The following is a 24,908-nucleotide window of genomic DNA, read 5'->3' on the forward strand; positions in this document are numbered from 1 at the left end:
TTGTGAAAACACAAATTCCTGAGCCCCAGAATTATAGATTCAGTAGGCCTGATTCAGTATCTTCTGGACAGGCTGCTGCTATCATTCTGGGATGCTTTGCACAGCGCGGTTTAACTCCGGCTTGTATTTCCTTTCTATCCCCAGTTCAGAAGAGGAGTAGAAGGAAATCATAAACATCATCATCTCCCCTGCAATGAAATTGAATGAAGCCTTTCCTTAGGTAAATTATTTAGCAGTAGCTCTACCTTTTAAAAAAATAAAATAAGCCTTTATGATTTTGTTATTTTGAGCATAACGTAGAAGCCAACAATGACAGCAAATTTTGTCGTTTTTATTCAGTGGATACTAAACACCCAGCCTTTAATTACAGGCTTTAGGAATTATTCTGAATAAGTCACTTTATTCAGTCCATAGGTCTTACCCCCAAAATACCCCTTGCCCTCAAGTATCTTAAAATATATTTAAAGACAATAACATAAATTAGAGACTATTATAAGCCATCACAACATAATGTCATACATCTCCAACGGGACAGTTAAATTTTCTACAATAAGCATATGAGATAGAAGGACAGTGTTCATTAGCCCCTTTCTACTTCTGAGGAAAGAAAGCCTCAGAAATTCAATGATTAAGCAAGAATAATACAGCATCAAATAGGATACACTTTGGATTCAAACCTAGGATTTTAAAATTGTGTGTGCATATTCCTTCCACTTGAACATGCTAATAAAATTTCCAAAAGTGTTTTGAAGAAATTAGACACACTGTGAGGTCTGGAAAGGAAACGAGTCCTACTTTTCTAGAATTGAAAATGATCTCAGAAGTCACATAACTCACAACTTTTTGACTCAGGGTTAGGAAAAAAGCAATCAGGAGGCAGAAATAGTTATATGCAACACTGTCAGCTTCTTTGGCTTTAGTTCCAGAGTATCTTGAGCTCTGAATTTAAAGCCTCCTCAATTCCCATCATTTCTTAAGAGGGAATTGGTCAGAAAGGAGTCAGCATCCCCAGCTGACCTTTATTTTCTCTTTCTTTTACTCCTATTTTCTTTGCTGCTATTCTCTTCTGGTTCTGGAGTTAGTCCAAACACCTAAAGTCACCACTATGACTTATTTATAGGGTTGCTGATCCTCTGCACTGTCCTGTGAACAAAAATCCCTCTTGTTCTTTTTTCAATGAATTAAAACTCAAACTTCAGAGAAAACAAGCCCAAACTGCATAGAAATAGGCAGGTTTACATACATAATATTCTAAATTATATGCAACTCAAGTTTAGCCATAGAGTGGATGGCACATACTGTTTCCTCCTATTCCCCCCAAATCCTTTCCTCTCTGATTCCCTATAGTCTCAGAGTGGCTGAAAGTATCAGCTTCCCACTGGAAAAATAGGCTCAACAAAGAGAACAAGTTGCCCAGGTAGCTTGTAAGCTATTTATTCTAGTATTTCATTTCTTAAGTCATGCATTTCAACAGATTTTGAATGCCTAATGGGTGTAATTAAACTTTTTAAAAATTAAAACATCACGTTTTCTATTCATTGAATTAGACAACAAAAATGAAATAAATATCAAAGATAAACTGAGGACTAATAAATACATATCATTCACTAAAATATGTTCCCCCTCACCCTCCCCTCCCCACCCCCCTGCTTTTGGCCTAAGATAGGGAAGAAATAAAAATATCTATCTGGAAAAGCCAAGGGGAGGAGTAAAAGAGAAGAGGTGTGGTGACAACACAGAAGGATAATCAAAGAAGGAAGCAATAAGAAACAAAGGAAGAGGTTGTGGTGATCACTCAGGAATGACTAGAGTATCAAAAAGTAGACTTTATAGCAACAACAACAAAAAAGAACACTAATTATAGATGAGAGAAATGGTTGCTGCGTTGGGAAGATGTCTGGAGGCTCCAGCTGCTTCACTACAATGGAGCATAAAGATGAATAGGCAGAGAAAGTCCTAGCTTTTCTCCTAATGTATGTTTTACCAAAGGAGCCATAAATAGTTGCTCAGGATTCTTTAGTTTCCTTGGTACTCTTCACCCTATCCCACATCAGACTTCCCTTTAAAAACACTGCTCTAAATCACTTTTTTTTGTATTCATATACCCACTTTATAGCATTTATTGAACATCTATTAAGCATCAGGAATGGTGCCCCACACCAGACATATTACCTGTTTGTCCAGGGGAAGATTAGAGTAGAAAGTGTTCTTTTACTTTCAAAGCATATAGGACACTGTTTAGTTTAAATTTGACGGTGTGGTCAGGCTTTACTGATATTAGCTCTTTTGTGCTTCATTAAGCTGAGTCTACAATTACTTTTGTTAGTAACTTTTGTTTATTTTGTGGCTTTGGTCTGCTGTCTCCAAGGTACCATCAGATAGAGTTTCAACTTTCCTTAAATTGTCAACAAAATAATTCTATAGTAACTTACAAACATTAGAGACACCAATATCCCTTGTTCCTTCTATTTGTCTATGCCAATAAGAGCTGGAGTTCATAAAAGAAAAATCTTTGCTTTCAAGATTAAGGATCTTCCCTCATTTTGTTATAAATTAGTAATTAACTCATGATTACTTTTAGAATAAAAAAGGGAACCAGGGTAAGCTAATTCTCTCTGAATCTCTTCCGATTCATTGAGTAACTTATGAAAACCTTAATAAAGGTAAAGTATTTGCCACATTAATTTACAGTATCTCCTGTAATCCTTTCAGACTACTGTAAATTATATTTTACCCCATTTGAAAGAGAAGAAAATTATACTTAGAAAAGGTAAATCACTTGCTCAGTTCATATAGTCAGAAACAAGATTCACATTAGATATGCCTCATCCAAAGTCTAGGGTTTTAGGCCATTGAAATTAGAATGTGAGATTGTTTTGTAGTACCTGGGCCTAAACTACTTTTTTATGTGTACTGTGACAGGCTATGAGCTAAATTCGTGAGAAGAGAACAGTAGTAGCTGAGAGTTTAGTTACCAGAGATGGAAGTGGAAATACATTTCTAAACCACAGAAATCAGTCAGGTCATGGATTTTTATTTCCCCTTTCCATACTAGATGTGGAGGCAAAACTACCAGGAAAACGAGGCCTTAGGGTAGGAATATCCTATACCAGCCATTAGAACTAAGGCAGGCTGAAAATGTTTTGAGCCATTAATTGCATTGGCCACCACCAGAGCCATATGAAGTCAAGTTATCAATTCCACAGACATTTCTGTTCTTGATCAGCACATTCTTTGACAGAAAATGTTCTCTCAATATCAGAGAGAGACTGTAACACTTGTTTCAAATGTGGAATTAACATATCTTTTTCATTCATAGCCCAGAAAATTCAGCCTATAAAGTGTCCAGTCTTGTCATTATCATCCTTATCGTAAGTACAAAAAATAACTTGCTTAGGTGCAAGAAATAACTGACATTGATAGCTATCTTTCATGCTTCAAATGTTACTTAAAATCGTACGGCAAAAAAATTCATTATTAAAATAATCATCATACTTTGTATAATTTATATAATATTCCAAAGTGCCAGACGTCATGCTAAAGTCTATTAACTACATTGGCCCTGTCTATTGAAACCAAGAAAATAATCTTAATCTTCACTCTGAACCTTTTGGAAAATGTTTTAAGTGGTATAATTTCAGTTATTTTTTGTTTTAAATTCTTTGAGAATGAACTTAAAGACCACTTTAACACTATAATGGCTATGTATGAAGGGCTATGTATGCATGCAAAGTGCCATTTCTAGATTTCTGCAAAGTAAATTCCTCTAGTAAATCACAGTAGAGTTTTACACACAAAGATAAAGGAGTGAGTCTTTGCACACTCCCCCACTAACAACTCCCAGAGATGATGACGATAGACATCTTTGATGAAATAAAACTGCCTCAGCAGATTGTTAACAATTTTCACCAGCAATGACCAATCTGATGTTTGGTGCTTTATTATGTGGTCATAGAACCGAGGCCACCAAGTGATCTCATTCCAGACAGAGAGGCCCTCTCTATGAAATGCTCTCAGGCTAATAACAGATGTGATATAAATACCAAAGTAATAATATGACGAGATGAATTTTTGAAAGAATATTCCATTATGACAACATGACTACTGCATATATTTATTAGCCAAGAAAATTATTGTTTCTTTATTTATTCTGTATAGAATACTATATACAACTTTTAAGAAATGATTTTATACAACGAAATTATTTTTCAGTCAAAAATCGGGCCAGTTCATTTATAAATTTCATTTACTGCTTTTCTTAACTCTGACCTTCTCTTACCTTATTTCTATACTAAATGATACTGTTTTTCCACTATAATGCCCAATATCCAGATAAGAACTGAATAACTCATGAAGTCATTCAATGGCTTTTGTATATCCACATACACTTCTGAGATGCATAGGCAATAACTCTCTAACAAATATAAAAATATAAAGAGTAGCACTGTTTAAAATTCTTACATAGGCTGCCTCTATAGAAAGTACATTCTGTGTAAACTAAACACAAAGAAAAACATATTGCAATTTCTTACATTTCTTTTACCCAGTGGCTTTTTAAAAAATATAAACTACTTAATAAATCCACTACTTCATTCTCACTGATTCTCCTTGTTGGAGATCTGGGCATGAAGATCATGTTTACTCCTGGGTCCTTTTTAGCTTCTTTCTTCATGAATCATGACTTATGACCAGTTTTTGTTTATTAACCAACAGGGATGTGTGACTAATGTCACTATTGATAATACTTAATTGCTGGTTCAGGAACCAAAGCTGGATCAGGAAAAACTGGATCAGGCACTGCCTCTTTTTCATTTGCTCTAGATACAAAACAAATACCACAGCTTTCAAGATGATTATACAAAAGATTATATATATATATATATATATATATATATATAGAGAGAGAGAGAGAGAGAGAGAGAGAGAGAGAGAGAGAGAGAAATTGTGCTCTTCTAGAATTCTACTCAATTTTTTTCCATATAAATGGAAAAAAAAAATTAAGATGTGTGGTAAAAAGTGACTATGTTTAATAAGTGGATATATGTACAGATGATGTACTCTTCTAAGTTATTATCACGCAAGGTCAAAGATATGGAAAGTGGGATTTGAAGTGAATGCAATCTATCATTTTCTGCTAATTAAGACCAACTTCTTCTGTCTTCTATATTAGCATTAGCCTAGCACTTACAGATATCCAAACTCATGCCATTTCCAAGGGTTTTTCTCTTTAGAACACATTTCTTTCCAATCTTCTCAGTTTATAGAAGTCTTCAGAAAACATTAATATTATAATTTTTAGGTTATAAAGTGCTTTCACAGATGTTGTTCCATTTGGTCCTCTCAAAAATCCAGTAAGATATATGGGGAAAGCACCATTACTATCCCTAATTTCAAATTCAGGAAGCTAAGGCATAATTACCATTGATATAAGTGGAAGGATTGACTAGAACTGAAGTAGAGACCTCGGATTTAAAATCTGAGTTCTCTAAACTGAGATAAGTCTGTATTAATTGGTTATAATATCTAAATACAGAAAGACCAATTAGCATTCCCTATCCTACTTTCTGTATATATGGAAACAATTTCAATGCTCAAATCTATATGTATAATGTCAACATATTTTAGGAATGATAGTCTGCCATATCCATGCTTTATTTAGCTATCTTTTTGCCAAACGCCCTGGGAGAACACCCTCTGCTTAAGCAGCCATTCTCCCTTGGCTTCTCTGACTGTGCCATTCTTCACTGGGACATTGAACATCTACCCCATCTTCCAAGCTCTGCTGATTGAATTTCTGGGGATTTCCACGTGCATTGGTGTTTCTCCTCTGACATGGGGCTTTGCCCATTTGTTGTTTTCTTCTTTGAGCACCATTATCAAGAAGGTTATTTTTCCCTTCCCTGTAACCTCATTAATGCAGGATGGTGAAAGATAAGGCGAGAACAGATATCAACAGAGGGAAGTGGCTGAATCCACCAGGACTCCTCCTTCCTTCATCTCTGTGATGTGGGTCATAACCATTTCACAAGGAAATTCATGAGGTAGAAAATTATAAATTAGTATTAATCATACCAACATTACCCTCTTTAGGGTATTGACCATAAACTGGTTATAATTCTTAAAGAGTCATAAACTTTCAAATACTTGCCTGATATAGTTAAGCTCAACTCAAATCATTACTAAAAATTCTTACGGAGCAGGACAAAAATCTTGTCATTTTAATCTTTGCTACATCTTTATTTGTTAACGATATTTATCTTGTACCTACATTAAAAGACATATGCATTGCCCCAACATAGCAAATATCTCATATTTTTTATCCACTAGGCTTGCCCTAAGTTAGCATATCTTTAATATTGAGGTGGAGTGAGCATTCAGTCAGAGGGAGGAATTCAATATCATCCCGCTGTGGATGGAGGGCTGTGAAAAGTATAGTAGAAGATGCTCCATATCTGATACCAATTTTCTACCTTGTCTCCTTCCTTCTCTGCTTTGTCTCTTTTTTAGTCCTAATGATCTCCTCTTCTCAAGCTTTATTTAAGAACACGCCACTTCTAGAGGTAGAGAAGGATGGAGGAGAGAGTAGAAGAGAAATTTGGAGGCTTTTTTCTGAACATAATTTAACTCAAGTTTTCTACATGACTCCGAAATTTTCTCCTCTTTGGGAAGAGACACTAGGCTTGTGGTCTCAGAGTCATTTTGATAATGGATGATATTAGAAAAGTGCTTGTCTTTCTCCCATATAGAACAGACCACTGCTATGAAATGAATCCTTGGATTAATCCAGTAGGCCACCTCCAGGGAGTCTTCAGGATTTCCCTGCTGGGGTCAGGCAGCAGGGCAGAGGAGTTACGTTAGTGTCTCTTATTTTAAAGGACTATGCACTTGTTCACAACATTAACCATCTAATTCACCCATTATTGAAATCTTACAACTTCTGATATCATTTAAGATAGCAAAAGATTATATTCTGAAATATCCTATCCTTAATTTTTGGACATCTCTAAATTTCCATTGAATTTCAAAGTGTAGAGCAGTAAATGGGCTCTTCATTTTGTATTGACAGGATTAAATAGTCCTGTTCTGACAGTCCAGTGCTTTCCTTCTCACTGAAGGCACCTGTGGTACAGTAGACATTGCTGCTTCGGATTGCATCTAAGTGTGATCTCCTAGCTGACTTTGCTAACTGCACAAGTGAGAACATTCTATTTTCAGTTAACTCTATACCGTCTTTGTATAAAAGCACAATATTGCACATCTTTAACTAGTGCCATTAAGGCCAAAGGGAAATCTTGTAGGAGTTTTTAGTCTAGTGTATGCATAGATACTAGCAGTTCTACTCTCATACCATTTAACACAAGTCATGTATCAGTTACAGTTATTCCTTTGATTAAGAGATGTAGTGAAGAGCCTAATAACAATATTTTGCATAGTATTTAGTTGCATTAGAGAATTTGGTATACATTGACTAAATTATTTATAAGTCCTCTAATAAAATATTAAAATAAGATATCTTTGAAAACATATTGATATTGAGCTATTGAAAAACAAGTACCCTAATAACAAGGTATAAGAGCCTAATACCAGGCATAGTAGAATGGTACCTTCTCAAATTGACAGCTTGTCTACTTGTCTCCATAAGAAAAACAATCCATTTATTACCTTTTTTTTTCTGACATTCTTATTTGTTCATATTCCATTACATCAAATTTTCACATTTTGATGTTTTTGATCATAATTTCTTAAAATGTGTATTTTAATACATATTATAATAGATCTTCCCAAATCAAATGACATGTGCTAATGCTAGGTACTATATTTTAAATACTTTACAGATTTAATGTCAATTATCTCTTAAATTCATGTTACTTACTGGAGAATGTTATAAGAAATCTATTTAAACTAAGAAAATATCCACAGATTTTAGCTCTTCTAAAAATGAGAAATTTCTACAGTCAAGATGAACTGATAATTATCCAATAAAAAGACAAAAAGATCAATCATGTCATATAAAACTGAGGCAGGCCTTTTTGTTTCTTCTTCTGGTAAACATTACATTTATGTTTTAAAAATACAGGGTTTTGTTCTTTCTACAGTGGGGAATGATTTGAAAGCTTACACAATTGAAAAATGATTCTTATGTAATTCTTGTTGTTGCATCTGTTATCTGTCTAAATGAAATAATTCTTTCCTGAAATTTCATTCCAAATTTCTTTTAAGTTAGCAAAGTCACTTTCTCAGAGGGTGGGTTTTGTTTGTTGCTTGTTTGTTTGTTTGTTTGTTTACAGGAAGAATCACCAAACCTATTCATGACTGGCTTTTACTGATTCTGATGCAAAAGCTATCTTTTGATCATTTATTTATGACTTGATGCTGCTTTAAAAGACATACTTGCATAATAAAATATTTAAGCACTCTGATAGATCACCAGTTGAGCAATATGAGTTTACATTAAAAAGAATAGATGGTAGTGAATGGTATCTAATATTTTAATCAATATGTATCAGTTTACAAGGATCACTAATAAACTGAATTTTTTGCCATATATAAAATCAATTCTAATAATCAGTTCAACAACAAAATTAATTTATATTAACTGTCAATAATTTAATTACATGATGGGCACTTTGTTATTATGAATAAGAAATTATTTTGCTTTTCAAAAATCTTATTTTCTCCTCTCATCCTCATTATGGACAACACAAAACAAACAAACAAGAAAAAACAATTGCATCTCTTTCTAAAGTCCATTTCAGACATCCTTGTTTCCCATAATGCATAAACTGGTATTTAAATAACAATTGATAACCTGGTGGAGTCCCCCCTCGATATTTACAACCTGCTTTCTACCTTCTGTTGTGTCTGCTAGTGAGTTAACTTCTCATTAATAAAACCTAATATTTACAAGACGAAAATAACATCTCCAAGTTGGCACATGATTTCGTACTACCTTCAGCTGTGGTAAGTATGCCATTAATTAGAGGTGCTTCGAATTTTAAGTCAGTTTTGCAATAATTTTTTTCAGGTGCATTTAAAGGGTCTGTGAAGACCAAAGACCTATGTTAAATGACTTTATTTTATTTTTAACAAAAGGATCTGAAAAGGTGACCTACCTTTATGTGTCAGGCGTAACCGGGGATGAGTGGTATCAGCTGTGTGACCTCCTGTCCAAAGCTCCAGTAAGTAGCCCCACAGGAGCCAGGTGAGAACGTACCCAGCCGAAGCCATGCTGTCGCGCTCACCGTGCAAGCCCTCCGATCCTCAATTTAAGGCGGGTTTGAGTTTTACTTAGGAGTCCCCTCCAGGGGCAGCGTGGGAGAGGCTTTGTCAGAAACCAAACGCGTTGTCATCAGAAAGCACAGTTCCAAAGTGCCATTTGTCAGGCGATATTTGGATATGTAAAACCTTTCTTTCCTCAGGACAGTTGTTTATAAGCCAGGAGCAAGAGGACATTCCAAGGAGTGAATCTTCAGAGTCATGTCCTGTCTAGCGCTCTCTTCAGTAACTACGCGGGTAGATTCAGGAAGAAACTGTATTTTTTTAGTCACTTCTGCAAGCGGTTCATTCAGGGGGAAAAAAAAAAAGCCCCCGAGCGCAGGCAGTGCCTTCCCCCAGTGGAGCTCCTCTCTTCTGGCTCCTTGAAGCCTCTCAGAAGTCAGCCTCTTGCACTGACTTGCCAAACAGCTAGTTTTAATTCACCTTTCACCTTGCTAATTAAAAACAAGAAGTGCCATTCCCTCTAGGAGTTGCAAGATCCACCCAGCAGGGTTGCCGTTCTGTCAGGGAGCTATGTTTACAGGGAAAGTTCAGGCAGGGTTGAGCAGCGTACTTGCTGTTTCTAGGAAGTGTTTCTGGTGCACGTGCCCTGCTTCCACCCGCCCTCTCAGTATTATTGGCCCCGCCGTCACTCAGCAGCAGGAGAAAAGTCCGAGTTTTGATGGCAAAGGGGAAATCAGGAGGGAGACTAGTATATAACAGGCTGATTATTAAGAATATGTAACAGAAGAGGCTGCAGCGTCAGGAAAGGCTTTTAAATGCCCATTCACCAAGATTAACCCTTGAATAAATGCAAATTTATTTTAAATAATCTATTTGTCATCATCTTTACCCAAATTAATTTTAAGAGAGTTTCCACTGATTTTTTTTCACATTTATAGTTTTTTATATTGATTACATCTTACAAATATTATTTTCAACTTTCGTAAGGGAAGTATGTTTCAAGAGCCTGAAAAAATTTCATCTGTGGTTGTTTCATAGATATGTTAGAACTAACAAATTATTTTGCTTAGGCAACGTTTTCAAATCAATTAAAAGCAAGCTTTTTTTTTAAAGTAAGTCATAAATGTCACCTCAAATTTAAGAATAATTAAAATTTCAAATGATTTTTTCCTATGTAAGGTAATTGTATAAAGTTGGGATTCTCTATCCAACAGACCCCAGTAAAGCAGGTATTAGAAAACTTAGGATGTGAAATACCTTAGGATTCAACTGCTATGTACTTTCAGAGTTTATTTTCCTAGACACTATGTTTGTGTAAATAAGCTTAACACAGTAGGTCAACTTTACAATCTACTTTCAATCAATCTCAAAAACTAAACCAAACACGCTGTAGCTGTTGGCATGGAAATGAATGGTATTGCTTTAAGATACCAATAAACTTGAATAGATATTTGATTTGATAGTTGAGAGTTAAATGGTAAACACATTTTTCAACTATGATAAATTTTTCATATTCTGTATTTTAAATAATAATGATTAAGAACATTTCTTGAGAATTGTGTTTTAAAATCATATTATTGTAACAAAAAGATAACATAGGTTACCCTGTTATTTCACACTATATATAAGCAAACGTAGAGCCAGGCATTCTTTACCCATTTTCCTAGGCATGATGTGTTCTATTACAAGCAGAGTATATTTAGCAAAATGTAAATGTCACTGGATATTATAAATAATTAGATTTCCAAGCACTAAAAAGATAACACACTCTAAACATTTTTTTCAACAGTAAAGCAACATGAAGTATTTAGAGACTTTTAACCTGGGGTGGTCTCTGTAGGCACTTGCATATTTTAAAAGCCAGTCTGATGGGCTACAGACCTAAATGTGATATACTATAGCTTTGGAATCCTCTTTAACATTCTCCTAGAATTGGAGTAACTAGAAAATAAATAGCTTTTATGTGCTATCTAATGGTAGGATTCAAGAAAAGTAAATATAGTGCATATAACTTTTATTATTATGGCTAAATTTCATTCAACTGAAATTCTATTTAAGATTACACAGTACCTGTCTTAAATCTATATGGAATTGAGTTGACGTAAGGTGTATCTAATTTCAATAAGATACAAAATTCACACCATTAAATGCCTATGGGGGAATAAATGTTACAAATGCCAGTTACATATATACAAGCTATATACTAAGATTCATTTTCAGTTTTATACCTTATCCTTCAAATTAGGTTAAGGCAATTTGTTACATGCCAGAATAATGAGTTACTTTGGGTTTCTCAGTCATAAATGTCATAGTTTATTCCCTTTAACTCCTCTGTATATCCTGCTACCTTTCTCTATATCCTATAGAAAACATATAGATAGTGCCAAAAAATAACTTTAAAAAAATCCTAAACATCCAGAACTATCCTTGTGGCTTTAGCCACTGGTAATGGAATAAAGAGTCTTTGACATCAAATCAGTTATTTACATCATAGAATAAAATGAGAAACCTCAGGAGCAGAATAACCATATAATTTCTCATTCAAATATAACATTTTTTAAGAGTAAAAGAGCCTTCTATTAATACTTACATACAAACAAAGAATATTATAGACAAATCAAGATATCAAAGTCACCCTACTTGGGAGAGATTTGTAGGTATTATTGGGAAACATGAAAATAGAAAAAAATTAAAACACAACAAAACTGACTTGCCACCAAGAGTAAAGTAAAGTCTTTAGTGAACAAAAGAGCTTTGGAACTAGCAACAATATCTGTTGATATTATTACATTTAATTTGAGAGGAACTAGACTATCAGTTTGAATATATTAGACAACATGAAAAACTAAGTGAGAAGACAAATGGCAACTCTGAAGGTATTGATTGTCTGCCAGATCAAACGTCTCATTCCAAAATCTTAAGCCTTTATTGCTGGTGTCACAACATTGTATGAAAAGCAAGCACTGTCTGGTAGTGAGAGAAAAAAAAAGAGAGAGAAAACGGGTACTCATCAAGGAGTTTTAGGCTCTCCCATGGTGGCTTTTGTCACTGGTTCCCTAATTTTAACAGCAACTGGCCTCTGAAACAACCCTTCCCAGTATGTCGTCCCAGACTATATGCTGCTACATCCTGTGGGGTACTTGTTAAAACAGCAAATTTCTGTGCCCCACCCCATATTCCCTGTTTGCCTGAAGTTATATGTACCAAAATTTGAGTTTTACAGTGATTCCTTTACATCAGTGTTACTCAAACAGTGAACATCTTTTTACCATTTTCATCATTTTTGTCGTAATAGCGTAGTATCTGTAATTAAAATTTAACTTACGTTTATGTAAAATCAAACCATTACTTTATAGGCTTGATGTGCTACATATATTTTTCAAATACATGTGAAAACAGCAAAAATTGTAAAAGTTGATCTCTATACCACTTAAGATTATCTTACACACTGTGAGAGAGAATACCAACTAATGACCTCAAGAATATTCATTTTTTTTTTCTTCCTACACAGGAAGATGGGAAATATATATGGGAAAGTGTACTTCCCAGCCCCTTGATAATTATGGAAGCCATTTGACTAATGTTGACCTAATAAATGCAAGTGAAAGTGATGTACATCACATCTGGGCTGAGGCAGTGAAATACTTCTAAGTAATTCATTCTGTCTCTTTCAAGAGTTTTCTATAACAATGGAGGAAGCCTTGTGTTGAATGGTGGATTGAAGCATCTTGGATTATTGAATCACTACATGAGGAACAGTTGCCGTGGAAAGTTTTCCAGACCCACAGCAGATTTTATACAAGCAGGAACTGAATGTGTGTTGTTTTAAGCTGCTCAGTTTATTTGTTACCAAAGCATAGCATAGCCTCTCCTAAGTGCATACACTTCACCTACTGTGCTTTGGGAAATACGCTTTTGGAAACTTATATATAGCATAAATGAGTCACTGATACTGTATTCCTTCCTATCATTAAAACTACTTCAGCGTAAGTGAGTAATACATCCAGCAAGACTTATAGATACTTGAGGGCTAAGTGAGAGGTAAAGTGGTTCCCTATGTCACTTTTAGAATGGAATAGGATACACCCTTGGATTTTCCAATCAAATATGGTACACAAAAATGACATCATAAATAGTATTTATTGGTGAACATAGTACTACATTTCAAGGACATTATGATTAAAACAGTTAATAAGCCAATATATCAAAACAGCAATATGAAGATTCTTTTTAGAACTAAACTTTACCTGCAGTGACCATGGCTTTCAGGTTTACTAATCCTTCTACTTCTGCTCACTCTGCTTTCTGGAGCATCTCAAATGCCCCAATATGGTTTGCCATTGCTGCTGCCGCTGCTGCTATCACTACTGCCATGTTTTATAGGGCAAGACTGCTGATGTGTTTATTGGTCAGTCAGTTCAGGTGCCTTATATCAAAGAATTTGTGAGGGTTCCAGAAGTCTGGGTTGACTCCCGCATTCACCGATTCAAGGAGATGAGGAAAAACACAACTAAATTACTCTTGATTTGTATGAAGTAGGGCAACCCTTCAATCGGTACCATCCAGGATCCAATCCAGTCACTTGGCTGATGCCAGTCTTATGTCATTATTTAGACAGCTAACAATTCAATAAATTGGCCTTTTACTTTTCCTATTTTGACCATCCATTGTTAAAAAAAGAAAAGAACTTATAAAATTTTAGTTTCAAATTATAGAATTTAAAATTGTTTATGACTTACGCTAGGTTTATTCCCATTTTCTTTTTATTCCTTGACAATAAGCAAAACAGAAGTAGCTTGAACATTTTGTGCCAAGTATAGGCTTTAACTGATTCTAATCAAAGAGCAGTAATGTTTCTCATGCCCTTTCTATGGCAAAATAAAATTATTATGTGTGTCATTAACACTGAAAATCTTTTAATTTGTAGGTCCCGAGAGATTTCCCTATATTCTCCCTTATGGGTTTTAGAGAGTTCCTAAAAAGACAGAGCTCCAATCGGTTGCTTTAAAAAAAAAATGTAACATAAACTTCCAGCCTATATAATAATTTATTGTTTTTAGTTTATGTCTGTTATAACCTATTTTTCTGAGTTATTGGTGGCACCAATGATGAATTGTTTATAATCGTTTATAATGACTTATATCTTCAAAACCTGATATCATATATCAAACCAATTTCATTTTAAAGGAGTAAAAATTATGACTACTGTTAATTTGTTCTTTTCTATATGCTAGGCATCATACAAGGCACGCTCATGCATAATTCAATTTAACCCAGACAACTTTATACAATAGATACTATTTTTATTGCCACTTACACATAAGAAGAGTCTGGGATACAGATGTTAAGTAACTTGCCTGAGGTGAAACACCACTAAGCAACAGAACCACCACCACTTTAAACCCAAACTTCAGGGCCTGTATTCCAACCATAACAACTGTCTTCTTGGAGAATATTGTTTAGATAAATATTTATGAGGACCCTTCCAAATTACTGTTCTAATAGGAACTTATCTTTAATAGATTGTAATAATGAACTATATATGGTTTTAAAATAAAAATCTTTCAAGGCAGCAGGTGATTCAGTCACAATCAGCCTCACTAGATAAAGGCCTCCATCCAAGGTTGTATCAGATGGTGGGGCATACTCTGTTCATTCCATTTCAGGTTACAGAGTATCAGCTGGCAAATTATAGTGATTTGTTTAGTTGACCAGATAATCGCCCTTGAAGCTATTAGGTTTGACAAGAGCCTTCTTAGCTTGGTAATCAGGCAAACACTAAAGCTAAATATATCAGGCAAAATTTAAAGAAGAAATGTCTTTAAAAAATTAAGAAAATAGGAATTTTAAGAAAAATTATCTGGTAATAATAGTTATTCATATTTGTGGAAAAATATATAAATGTATATATATGTGTGTGTACATGCATACACACAGACATACACGCATTTTTTGTTATGGTTACAAGAGAAGAAGTTTCCAAGAAAGGATTTAAGAGTAATAAATCACTTACAAATAGTTACTGATGTTTATATTATTTTGTCCAAAAGATTTCAAGATTTTTAAACAATGTTAACACTAAAATAAAGACAGCATTTTATACTCAGTCCACTTAAGAAACCACCTCAGAAGGAGACCAGTATTAAGTGCCATAAACTTCAGTAAAAAAGTTGCCTATCACTTGGCTTCTTTAATCTCAATCTAGAATTTAAGACCACCTGTAGTTTTTTGTCTTCCTGGAAAGAAGCAATCTAATTGTTTCAAGGTCAATTTCTGGATTATTTACAAAGAAAGAAAAGAAAGAGATAGGAGGAGAGAGAGAAAGAAAGAAAAGGAAGGAAAGAAAGAGAGAGGAGGGTACACAGAAATTCAATGTAATTTTTATTTTTTTCCTCTATTTCAAGTCTTAAACCCTCTTTGATTCTCTCTATAGTATCCATTGTTTTTTAGTTACAACTGTTAAAGCCAGACCCAAACCAGTTGTCATGGGGTAATTTATTTAATAAATATATTATTGAGTGTGTGATGTTTGCAAGGTACTCTACATAGTTTAAGAGATATAGACACTAAAAATTAGGGTTTTTTTCTGTTTATTATTTGGATCATTTCTCTAGTCGTTCACTTTGTCTTGACAGAAGATGCATGGCCAATATGTAAGCATAAAGTGAAGAAAACAATTGTGTCCAATTATGAAAGAAGAAAAGACTTAGATAAAGCCATTGCAATTATCCATTAGTCAGTTGGCAAGAAACTAAACAAAAAAGCCACATATTTTGCAATATATTATTGTGTCTTCTATTGTCATACAGTTGGCAGATGAATATAAAATTTTATACATCACATAAAGCTGCCATCAACTCAATGACTATACCTGTTTCACATTAAAATAAATAGAAACAAGCACTAACTTTAAAGTTGTGAAGAATCTGACAGAAAATAAGAATATTCAAAATAAATCATATTTTGGCTTTGAGAGGGAATTTCAGAGTTCAAAGGAATCACAATGACCAAAGTAAAAACCTGGCAGAAGTCCTGTGAAGCCTCTTTCTCCCCCAAGGATTCCCTTTCCTTCACACCATTCCAAATACCCATCCATGGAAGAGAGAAAATGATACATAGAAGCAAAGAATGTGATGTTGAACCCAATGGTGAGATCCCAAAGACGAAACAAGGAATCTAAACTCATTATTTCATGTCACCATTTATTTAGCTTTACTGTAATTTCTACACATGATTTGGCAAAGCTATTTTTGTGTATGAGCCAGATTTTTCATAAGGCAGAAGTTCAGGTATAATGCCTTTTTATTTGAATCTGTTGTTTTATTTTGGGGATTATTTTTGATGGGCAGGATGAGTGATTCTTTTTCATTACGAGGTAGTTCTAGCTTGTTGTGTCCCAGTACATAACACTAGCACCATGTGGAGGCCAAGACTGGTACTACATGTTTTCAGTTGCAAATGAAACCACCCTATAAGCCTATTCAAGCTCACAATTTGTTTCTTATTACAAAATTAAAAAAAAAAAATGTGCTAATCCAATAATGATGTGACACTTTATATTCTGAGCATAGCCACTTTTCATGGCTAACAGATGAGTCTTGCCAATTATGGGGAAAAGGATTTATACATATCTTGAGAAACTTTTAAGACTTAAGAACGTAAATATTTCTGTTCAAGAAATACTTTCTGAATAAAAGGCTTAGAATTTTGAAGAGATACCCAAGCATGTGTCAGAAACAAAGGTAATAAATAGGAAAATATGTCTCGTGAAAATGTGTTGATTAAAATTTAGCAAACGGTTCAAAATTTGATAGTTTGAAGAACTCTAAATTTAATCATCGCCAATTTTATGACTACTGTGTTTCATATCTAAAACTTCCCTATTGTTATTACTATGGCACAATAATATAGTTGCATATAAATATGTCCTAGTTATATAATCTCATATTTTTAATAAGTAATAAATAATGCAAAAAAAAAAAAAGATCAGAAAATAGCAACAGCTCTCAATCTAAAACTCACTCCACTTGCTTGCCAAAACACTAAAAACAAAATAAAACAATGCCTTTCCCTAGAAACTGAAACAGAAAGAATATTTCAAGCTAGAATTGCACTTTCTATTATATGGGACTAAGAAATTAGCATGTTTTCAAAGACAAATTAGTTTTTGTATACAAGAGCTATGTCTAAAATTAATTTGAGAACTTCAATAAATTCCTTAATGATTTGAAGGTGGATCACTATCATTGTAAGGAAGATATAAAAGTGTAATTTCAATAAAAACTGTACACTTCAAATGAAATTTTAATAGCTGAGCATGAAAAGTTAATTGGTGTATTGTATTCTTATAATGAGCTTGATAAGCTTTATCCAGGACTAAATACAAGAAACAACAATGTGTGTTGCAAACAAAGGCAAAAAATAAATTAAAGATTTTCTGAGTGGTGTAAATTTTAAAACACAAAGTGTACTTTACCAATTATTTTTAATGAAGTTTTACAGTATTAAAAACATAGCGTATAATTTCAACCTAATTAAAAATTATGCTAATTTGCTTAAATGTGCAGAAAGCTATTTCCTATAGTTTTTAACTAGAACGATATTAACAACTATATGATACGAGAATAATTCAAACATAATTTTACCCATTCTGAATAAGCAGTTAAGTAAAAGACTCTCCTAGAATTTTCTTTTATTTTTATTATTTAGTTCATGACTTCTTATCTCAATTTAAGCTTTTTCTATAGGATTAAATAATTCATCTCGATTGCATAATCCCCAACCTCAGAAAAAATGTAATAATACCATTACCTATCTTAAAGATAAATCTCTTCCTATCTTCACTTATCCTTCAGCTAGAAACTCATTTCTAAGTTCCAATTTATAATTAAATCCCTCCAAAATATTGTCTATACTCTGTCTTCATTTGTTCACCTCTCATTTTCTCTTGAATCCACTCTATCAGTTTGAATTTGCAGGTGGCAAAAAAAAAAAAAAAAAAAAAAAAAAAAAAAAAAGCAATAATCATTTAAACATGAGCAATTTGACTTCTTCCTCTTGTAAACTTAGTCCAGGGGTGGGTCCAAGGCTGGTGTGACAGAATAATGAGTTAATCAACATAAGCACCTTCTATTTGTTCCTTATCCATACTTAATAGGTGGTCTTTTTCTCACAGTCTAAGCTTTAACCATCATACCCTCTTTGCAGCCCAAAATACTTAGGAATTAATGAAGAAGGACATGCTCTCTTCATTTTAAGACACTTCCTAGAAACCCTTATAAACCTGACCTCTAAATTTTTGAGTGCCACAGATTTCACACCTACAAATCATCTCTTTTCTATCTATACTTCCTCCAGCTATCCATAATGGATTTGCAAGGTGTCAGCTTGGCTAAGCTGAAATACCTTTCCCAGAATTCCCTTACTTGCTTATTTCTAATTAGGTTGAACCAGAACACTTGGGAGATTTGGAGAGTGAAAGGGAAACAGCAGTCATTTTGTAATACACATATTTTCTTTTATTTGCATCTTTAACTGCTCCACCTTCCCAGGAACCTCCTTCAGCTTCTCTGTTTCTGGGGTGTTTGTGTTTAATCCCATGACTAAGGGCCATGGCTTCTGCTGGACACCCACATTGTTAAGGTCAGAGGCAACACCTGCTCACATGGGTTTTGGTCTGTCCTCATTGGGTTCAGGTTCATATTTGTGGGTTCCAGTTTGTTTTTCCTCTCCCACTTTACATTATCCTTCTTTTTGTCTGTCTGCTCTGTGTATTTAAATGTCTAACATCAAACATGAAAATAACAGCTTTACAGAGACTTATTAAACCAGCCTCCATGCAACAAATTCATGTGTATCTTCTAGAGGTTCTACTTCTTCAATTGAACCTTGGCTAATTACACTCTCTAGTAATCTTAACCAAATCCATAGCTTTTCATAACATCTGTGTGCTGAGGATCCCAAATTTGCATCAATAAATTCGACCCATCAATCCCTCCACATAACTTAGACAGATTTGTATGTCCAATTGCCTTCCTAATATTTCTGCTTGGACTTTAACAAACATTTTTATCTATATATGTTCAAAGCAGAATTGTTAGTTTCTTATTTGCCCTTTCCCCCTCGATCTGTAAACATACTTCCCCCATCCCAGTAAATGGAAATGTCTAGGTCCCTTCCTACCAATACTTTTCTACTCCATATCCATTAGAATAAAAGTCAAATTTTTATAACGGTCTATGAGTTCCTTCTTGATCTGGCTCCTGCCATGTTTCCCACCTTGTGTATCATTCTTCTTTTCCCTCACTGCACTGGAAACTACAAGTCCCTCATTCGTTCTCAGATTGGCTAAGTACACTCCCCCTTCAGAGCCTTTGCATTTACTATTTCTTCTGCCTATAAAGATTTACTCTCAGAAAGCCATCTCTTGCCTCATAATAATTCTAAATTTTTATTACAAGTCAAAAAGTTAAGAAGACATAATTACTAAGAAAAATAGTGCAGAACATAATTACATTATAATTTATAATGCTAAACACTAATTCTTATATTTCAATCATCTACAAATATCTATCATGACGTTTTTACATGAAATAATTTTTTTCAAACCAACATATAGAGGAAAAAGCTATGTTTTAAATACTGCTTTAATACTATTTTTCTGGTTACTTTAATCAAAATATTAACTTTTTCTGAGGATTATTTTCTAGCTTCTATAACAGAGATAGTTATAATAAGTAAGCTTGTATAGAATAAGTATTTTGAAATTGGTGATTATATTCAAAGCTTTAATATATAAACATTTCCATAATTTTTATAGTATTTTATATTAACATTAACACATTAAAATGTTTATATAAGTTCTATTTCAATTTTGGGGAGTATGAAAAGGTCTGTACGAAGGTCTCTAAATATGTTAGCTTTTATTCCCTACTATTTAAACAATGAGTTAAATTATATATATATATGTATACATATATACACACACATATATATACACACATGTATATATGTGTATATATATACATATATACATGTATATATGTATATATATGTGTGTATATACATATACATATATATATATTGCCTTTTAAAAACTCTTATCACATACTTCTGCAAATAACATTACAAAAAGGATAATTGATTTTTCAGGATTTAAATAACTTGGCTCTTGTGTCATTCCTAATGTTCTATACATTCAGAAACATGGAATGTTTCTTGTGTACTTTTGAAAAGATGTAGGTACTGAGCAACCTATTAACTCTCCAGTCCCATTAATGAAATGAATGACCTTTGCAGAAAGACCTTTGCAGAAAGACAAGCTAGCCTCTCAAAATAAAAGAGAGCTAATATCTTACAATCAATATAGGAACAATCTTTGACACATTTTCAACATGATCAGAATTTAAAGGAGAATGAAACACTTTTGAAAACTGCTGAAGAATTTAATTTGTAGAGCAAAATATTTTATAAAATCTAACTTAGAGTAGTTTCATTTATTTTATGGATTTGTTTCTTTGTAAAAATTGACTCACTAAGAGATTTTTAAAAATACTCATTACTTACATGAAAATATATCAAATATTTTAAAGTTTATTATTACGAGAAATTAATAATTAAACAAAAAAATTTGGGGGGTGATGAATATATTCTTTATCTTGATTGTAGTGATTGTTTCACTAGTGTATACATGCATCAAAATTATCAAACTGAACATCCAAAGTATGTATATGTTATGTCAATTATTTCTCAATAAAGTATTTTTAAAACTCATAATCACAATATTAAATATAAAGTTTTTAAACTTATAAAACATTTTTAGAATCATTCAAGATGAGCACAGTGCAGAGAAATTACAAAAAGAAAAACAGAACTTTAAATCATCATCAACATAAGATGATCATTTAAAAATATATTCGGTAATAACATACACTCCTGATGAAACAAAAAATTTGTCTAACAAATAATCATTTGTTCCTTTTATCTGTGACCAAAATCCTGTTTTGTTGAGACTAAAACTTCAAAGTTCATCTCTTCTTCCCACCAGCGGGTTTCCCACCACTCTGGTCTGGAGAGGCAGAGACCACAACCACCAGACTGCATCATGGTCAATACCCACCTTTCTCTAAAGCTCATTCTTCTTTTAAAAAGTTCTGTTATTTTGGAGCTTATACCTTTTGAACTAACCACTCTCTTCTCATTGATACTGCCTACATACTACTTCTTTATTAGTCCCAATCTTTCATCAGAGACTATGGCACTTATCTCATGCTATTCTAAATGACTTCAGTATTGAAATGCCCTACTTATCCAACATTTTAAATTCTTTGACCTTCTAATCACCAAAGATTAGCTTTTCCCTAAGTGTCAATTTCATGCTTATGATCTAGATATTTTTACTACAGAACTGCTCCCTTTCCAAAAGCATTAATTCTGTAATCATCTTCAGAACAAAAACTCTACCTCAAGTTTAATCTCTCAATCCTTTGATTTCTAAACCTCAGACACCAGAGAGCAAGTATTTCAGGTTTTGGACCCATAGTGTCTCTCTGCCTTAACTACACAGCTCCGCCATTATAGTGCAAAAACAGCTGTAGACAATATGTAAACAAATGGGCATGTCTGAGTTAGAATACATGACTTTTTAATGGACACCGAAGCTTGAATTTCTTACAGTTTTTACATGCCTCAAAGTATTATACACCTTTAACATTTTTTCAATTATTTAGCAATGTGAAAAACTTGTTTTAGCTACAGGCTATACAAAAATAGGGCCAGATCAGGCCTGTTCACTGTCATTTGCAAACCCTGCTCTATCTCATCAGGACCTTTAGATTACTCATCATTTGACTTTCTTCCAGTACATCACCCCTCTTCTGTCTCTATTTCCCTCTTTATCCTGCTTTGATTCTAAGATTGCCCTATTTTAATAATGCTATCACCAATAACCTAAACTCCTTAGTCCCCCTCATTTATTCTTCTACCATCTGGCAAAACACCAGCCTTGTATTAATCTGATTACATGTTTTCTCCATGACTAAACCCGAGGTAGCTTGGCACTGCTGCAGAAAGTCATAGCAGGGAGGAAGGATGTTAAACTAATGATACAAACACTTACTCAGTTGTGCTCTCTGTACTGACAGAGCTGAGGTCTCATCTAAGACTCTATTAAGGAAGGATCCTCTTCCAAATTCATTCAGTTTCTTGGTAGATTCAGCTTATTGTGACTGTAGAACTGAATGAAGGCTTTGGTTTCTAATAGGTTGTCTGTGAAGGCTGCCCTAAGTCTTAGAGCCCTGTACCCCAACAGATTCTTGTCATGTGGAATTCACCAACATAGCTACCAGCTTCTTCAAAGTGAGAAAAAGAGAAAGACACTCCAACACAATGGGCAGTGCAATCTCAAATAATGTATTCATGCAGTCAATACTCGTAAACATGTCTATCCCATCACCTTTGCCATATTATATTGCCATATTCTACATGTTACATATGGTTATATTTATAGTTATATCACCTATAATATGGAAATACACCTATAAGGTTGCCTCCTATTTGACATTCTTTAAACAGTTATTTTGCTTAAGTTTTGCAATAACTTATCACTTAAGAGACACTGTCCATTTTAAAGGGCTTCCAAGTAGTTATCAGTAATCTTTTGAAAAAAAGGGTAATGTAATTTTTTAAAGTAATTATAAGATCTATGTATGCTTAAAAAAATAGATTGGTCATATTCGCTTTGGCTATTTTTATAATTTTGTTGAGATCATCTCTATTAATAACCACGTCTATAGCCTAGGCAGTTTTCTGTTCTCTTTTCTAGGTAGACTCTAATCAGTTGTTATTAAAGTTACAATGACCTAATAATTTGCTGTTTACATAAATACAATGATGTTCTTTTGTAAAAGTATTCATAATTGTACCTAGGACACCACTGTAGAGTGTTAGCTTACCCAGTTATTCATCTATAAGGCAATAGTCACAGAATAAATCCCAAGAATTACTTTAAAGAACAAATGATACGCACATTCACATGCACAGAAATTCAGTCTCTGTCTCTCAACATATTCAGGGAATCTGAAGAAAGTTTTGAAGAAATGCTTATTATATTAATGCTTGTTAGATTAAAATAAGTGCTTATAACTTTTAAATTCTGTAAAATAATTGGAGTTTTTAGAGTTTAGAGTATTTAAAAATGATTAAAATTGAATTTTCTTTTAGGTTATTTTCATCTCTAAATTGGAAGACAATAAATTACTTTTCTAATAATAAGAAACTTTGGTGCAATATTTTTCACTCATAACAATAAATGAGGATAAGTCGCAATTGCAAATGATACCATTTTCGTTAAGAAGCCAACACAGGTACAGAATTCATTTCAGTGTTTTTGTATTTAATGTGTTATCTTTTGTCATCACATTGCTATAAAGATTTTTGTTATTTTCAAACAGGACAAACTGTTAAGTAGTTAGTCAGTCAAGAGTGACAGGAGCCAAGGCCCAGCTCTGTAGCCATAGAAAATTCCCTTGAAGATCTTCCTTAAGGACCTCCCAGAAATACCTCCTTTTTAGGGTTATAAATTACCCCAAATCCAGAGCACAGAGGCCATAAAAGCTGCTCACTAAACCAGCTACAAACACATGGGCAGAAACTACTGTCCTTAACTTCAGCCTCATTATGTCATCATTATAATATCATGACTATCCCCGGAAGTTCATGAATCTAATTATAACAGACCGAATTCTGGGTAAGCACATGTGTAGTAGGCAAAGCGCCATATAGCAGCCAACTGTCAGTCAAGGTGACCTCACGTAGGGATCATATAGGACCTCCTTCAAGGACTAAATATAAACAGATTTTCCAATTTCCCCTTTGTTACATCACTACTGGCTGGAAATCTGCCACTCCCTTTGGGGTGTACTATTTCATCTCTTTACCTCTTAAATTCCACAGGGCTGCAGCCTTCCTTAGCATGGCCTGTCTCCTAAAATGTACTTTCAATAAACCTTACTTTTTCTAAATCTCGTCGACCTGTAATGCTTTGCTGCATCAACGGGGAAGAACCGAAGAACAACACACAATACCATCCTCCACTATTTACCTCCTCCTCCTCCCCATGCCATTGGGGTGACACCAGATTTCACCTCACCCCACAGGTGACAGAACCTTACAGTTCACACTATTTATTTTTGTTTTTCTTGATGCAGTCAATGTGCAATGAACATGTTAGTAGTACTTCGGCATGATTTCAATAATTTCTTTGTTATGAATTATGATTACAGAGGTTTGTAGTCGTTCTCCTTTGTCTAGATGTGTAGAACTTCTATTTTGTATTTCAGGAATGAATCAAGAAGAATTCAGATTGTCAAATATCTTTTGAATATTGTAAAAAATGCTTTTCTAAATATCCATTAACTTTATAATAATAAAAAAAAATACCCCGGCATCTTCCTTCATATATCCAAGTACCCACCCTTCCCTGAGGTGATCCTTCAATTGATGCTCTTATTTGTCTTTTGAAATCTATAATTAAAGCATGCCTGTAGCCATTCTTTTCTTAGGTTTAGCATGGTAAACTGAGTAATTATTAGTCATTCTTCAAACTTTCAGTTATCGTTACTGTTTCTCATTATTCTCTTAAGATATCAAAGCCTAATAAAATGTGACACATCCTTGTTAGAATTTAAAAT

The 24,908-nt window shown here is 33.8% G+C and overlaps 1 protein-coding gene across 1 annotated transcript in view; it reads right to left on the bottom strand.

The window, feature by feature from the left end:
• Positions 1-9,810, bottom strand: part of SEMA3E (semaphorin 3E) — a 229,814-nt gene extending 220,004 nt beyond the window's left edge. Inside the window, exon 1 of the mRNA XM_036230305.1 lies at positions 9,114-9,810. Within this exon, the coding sequence (XP_036086198.1) occupies positions 9,114-9,228 (115 nt within the window). The 5' untranslated portion in view covers positions 9,229-9,810. The remainder of the gene's footprint in view (positions 1-9,113) is intronic.
• Between the last annotated feature and the right edge of the window lie 15,098 nt (positions 9,811-24,908).

This window comes from Rousettus aegyptiacus, unplaced genomic scaffold (genome assembly GCF_014176215.1).
Source record: "Rousettus aegyptiacus isolate mRouAeg1 unplaced genomic scaffold, mRouAeg1.p scaffold_m13_p_13, whole genome shotgun sequence".
Classification (NCBI taxonomy): Eukaryota; Metazoa; Chordata; class Mammalia; order Chiroptera; family Pteropodidae; genus Rousettus; species Rousettus aegyptiacus.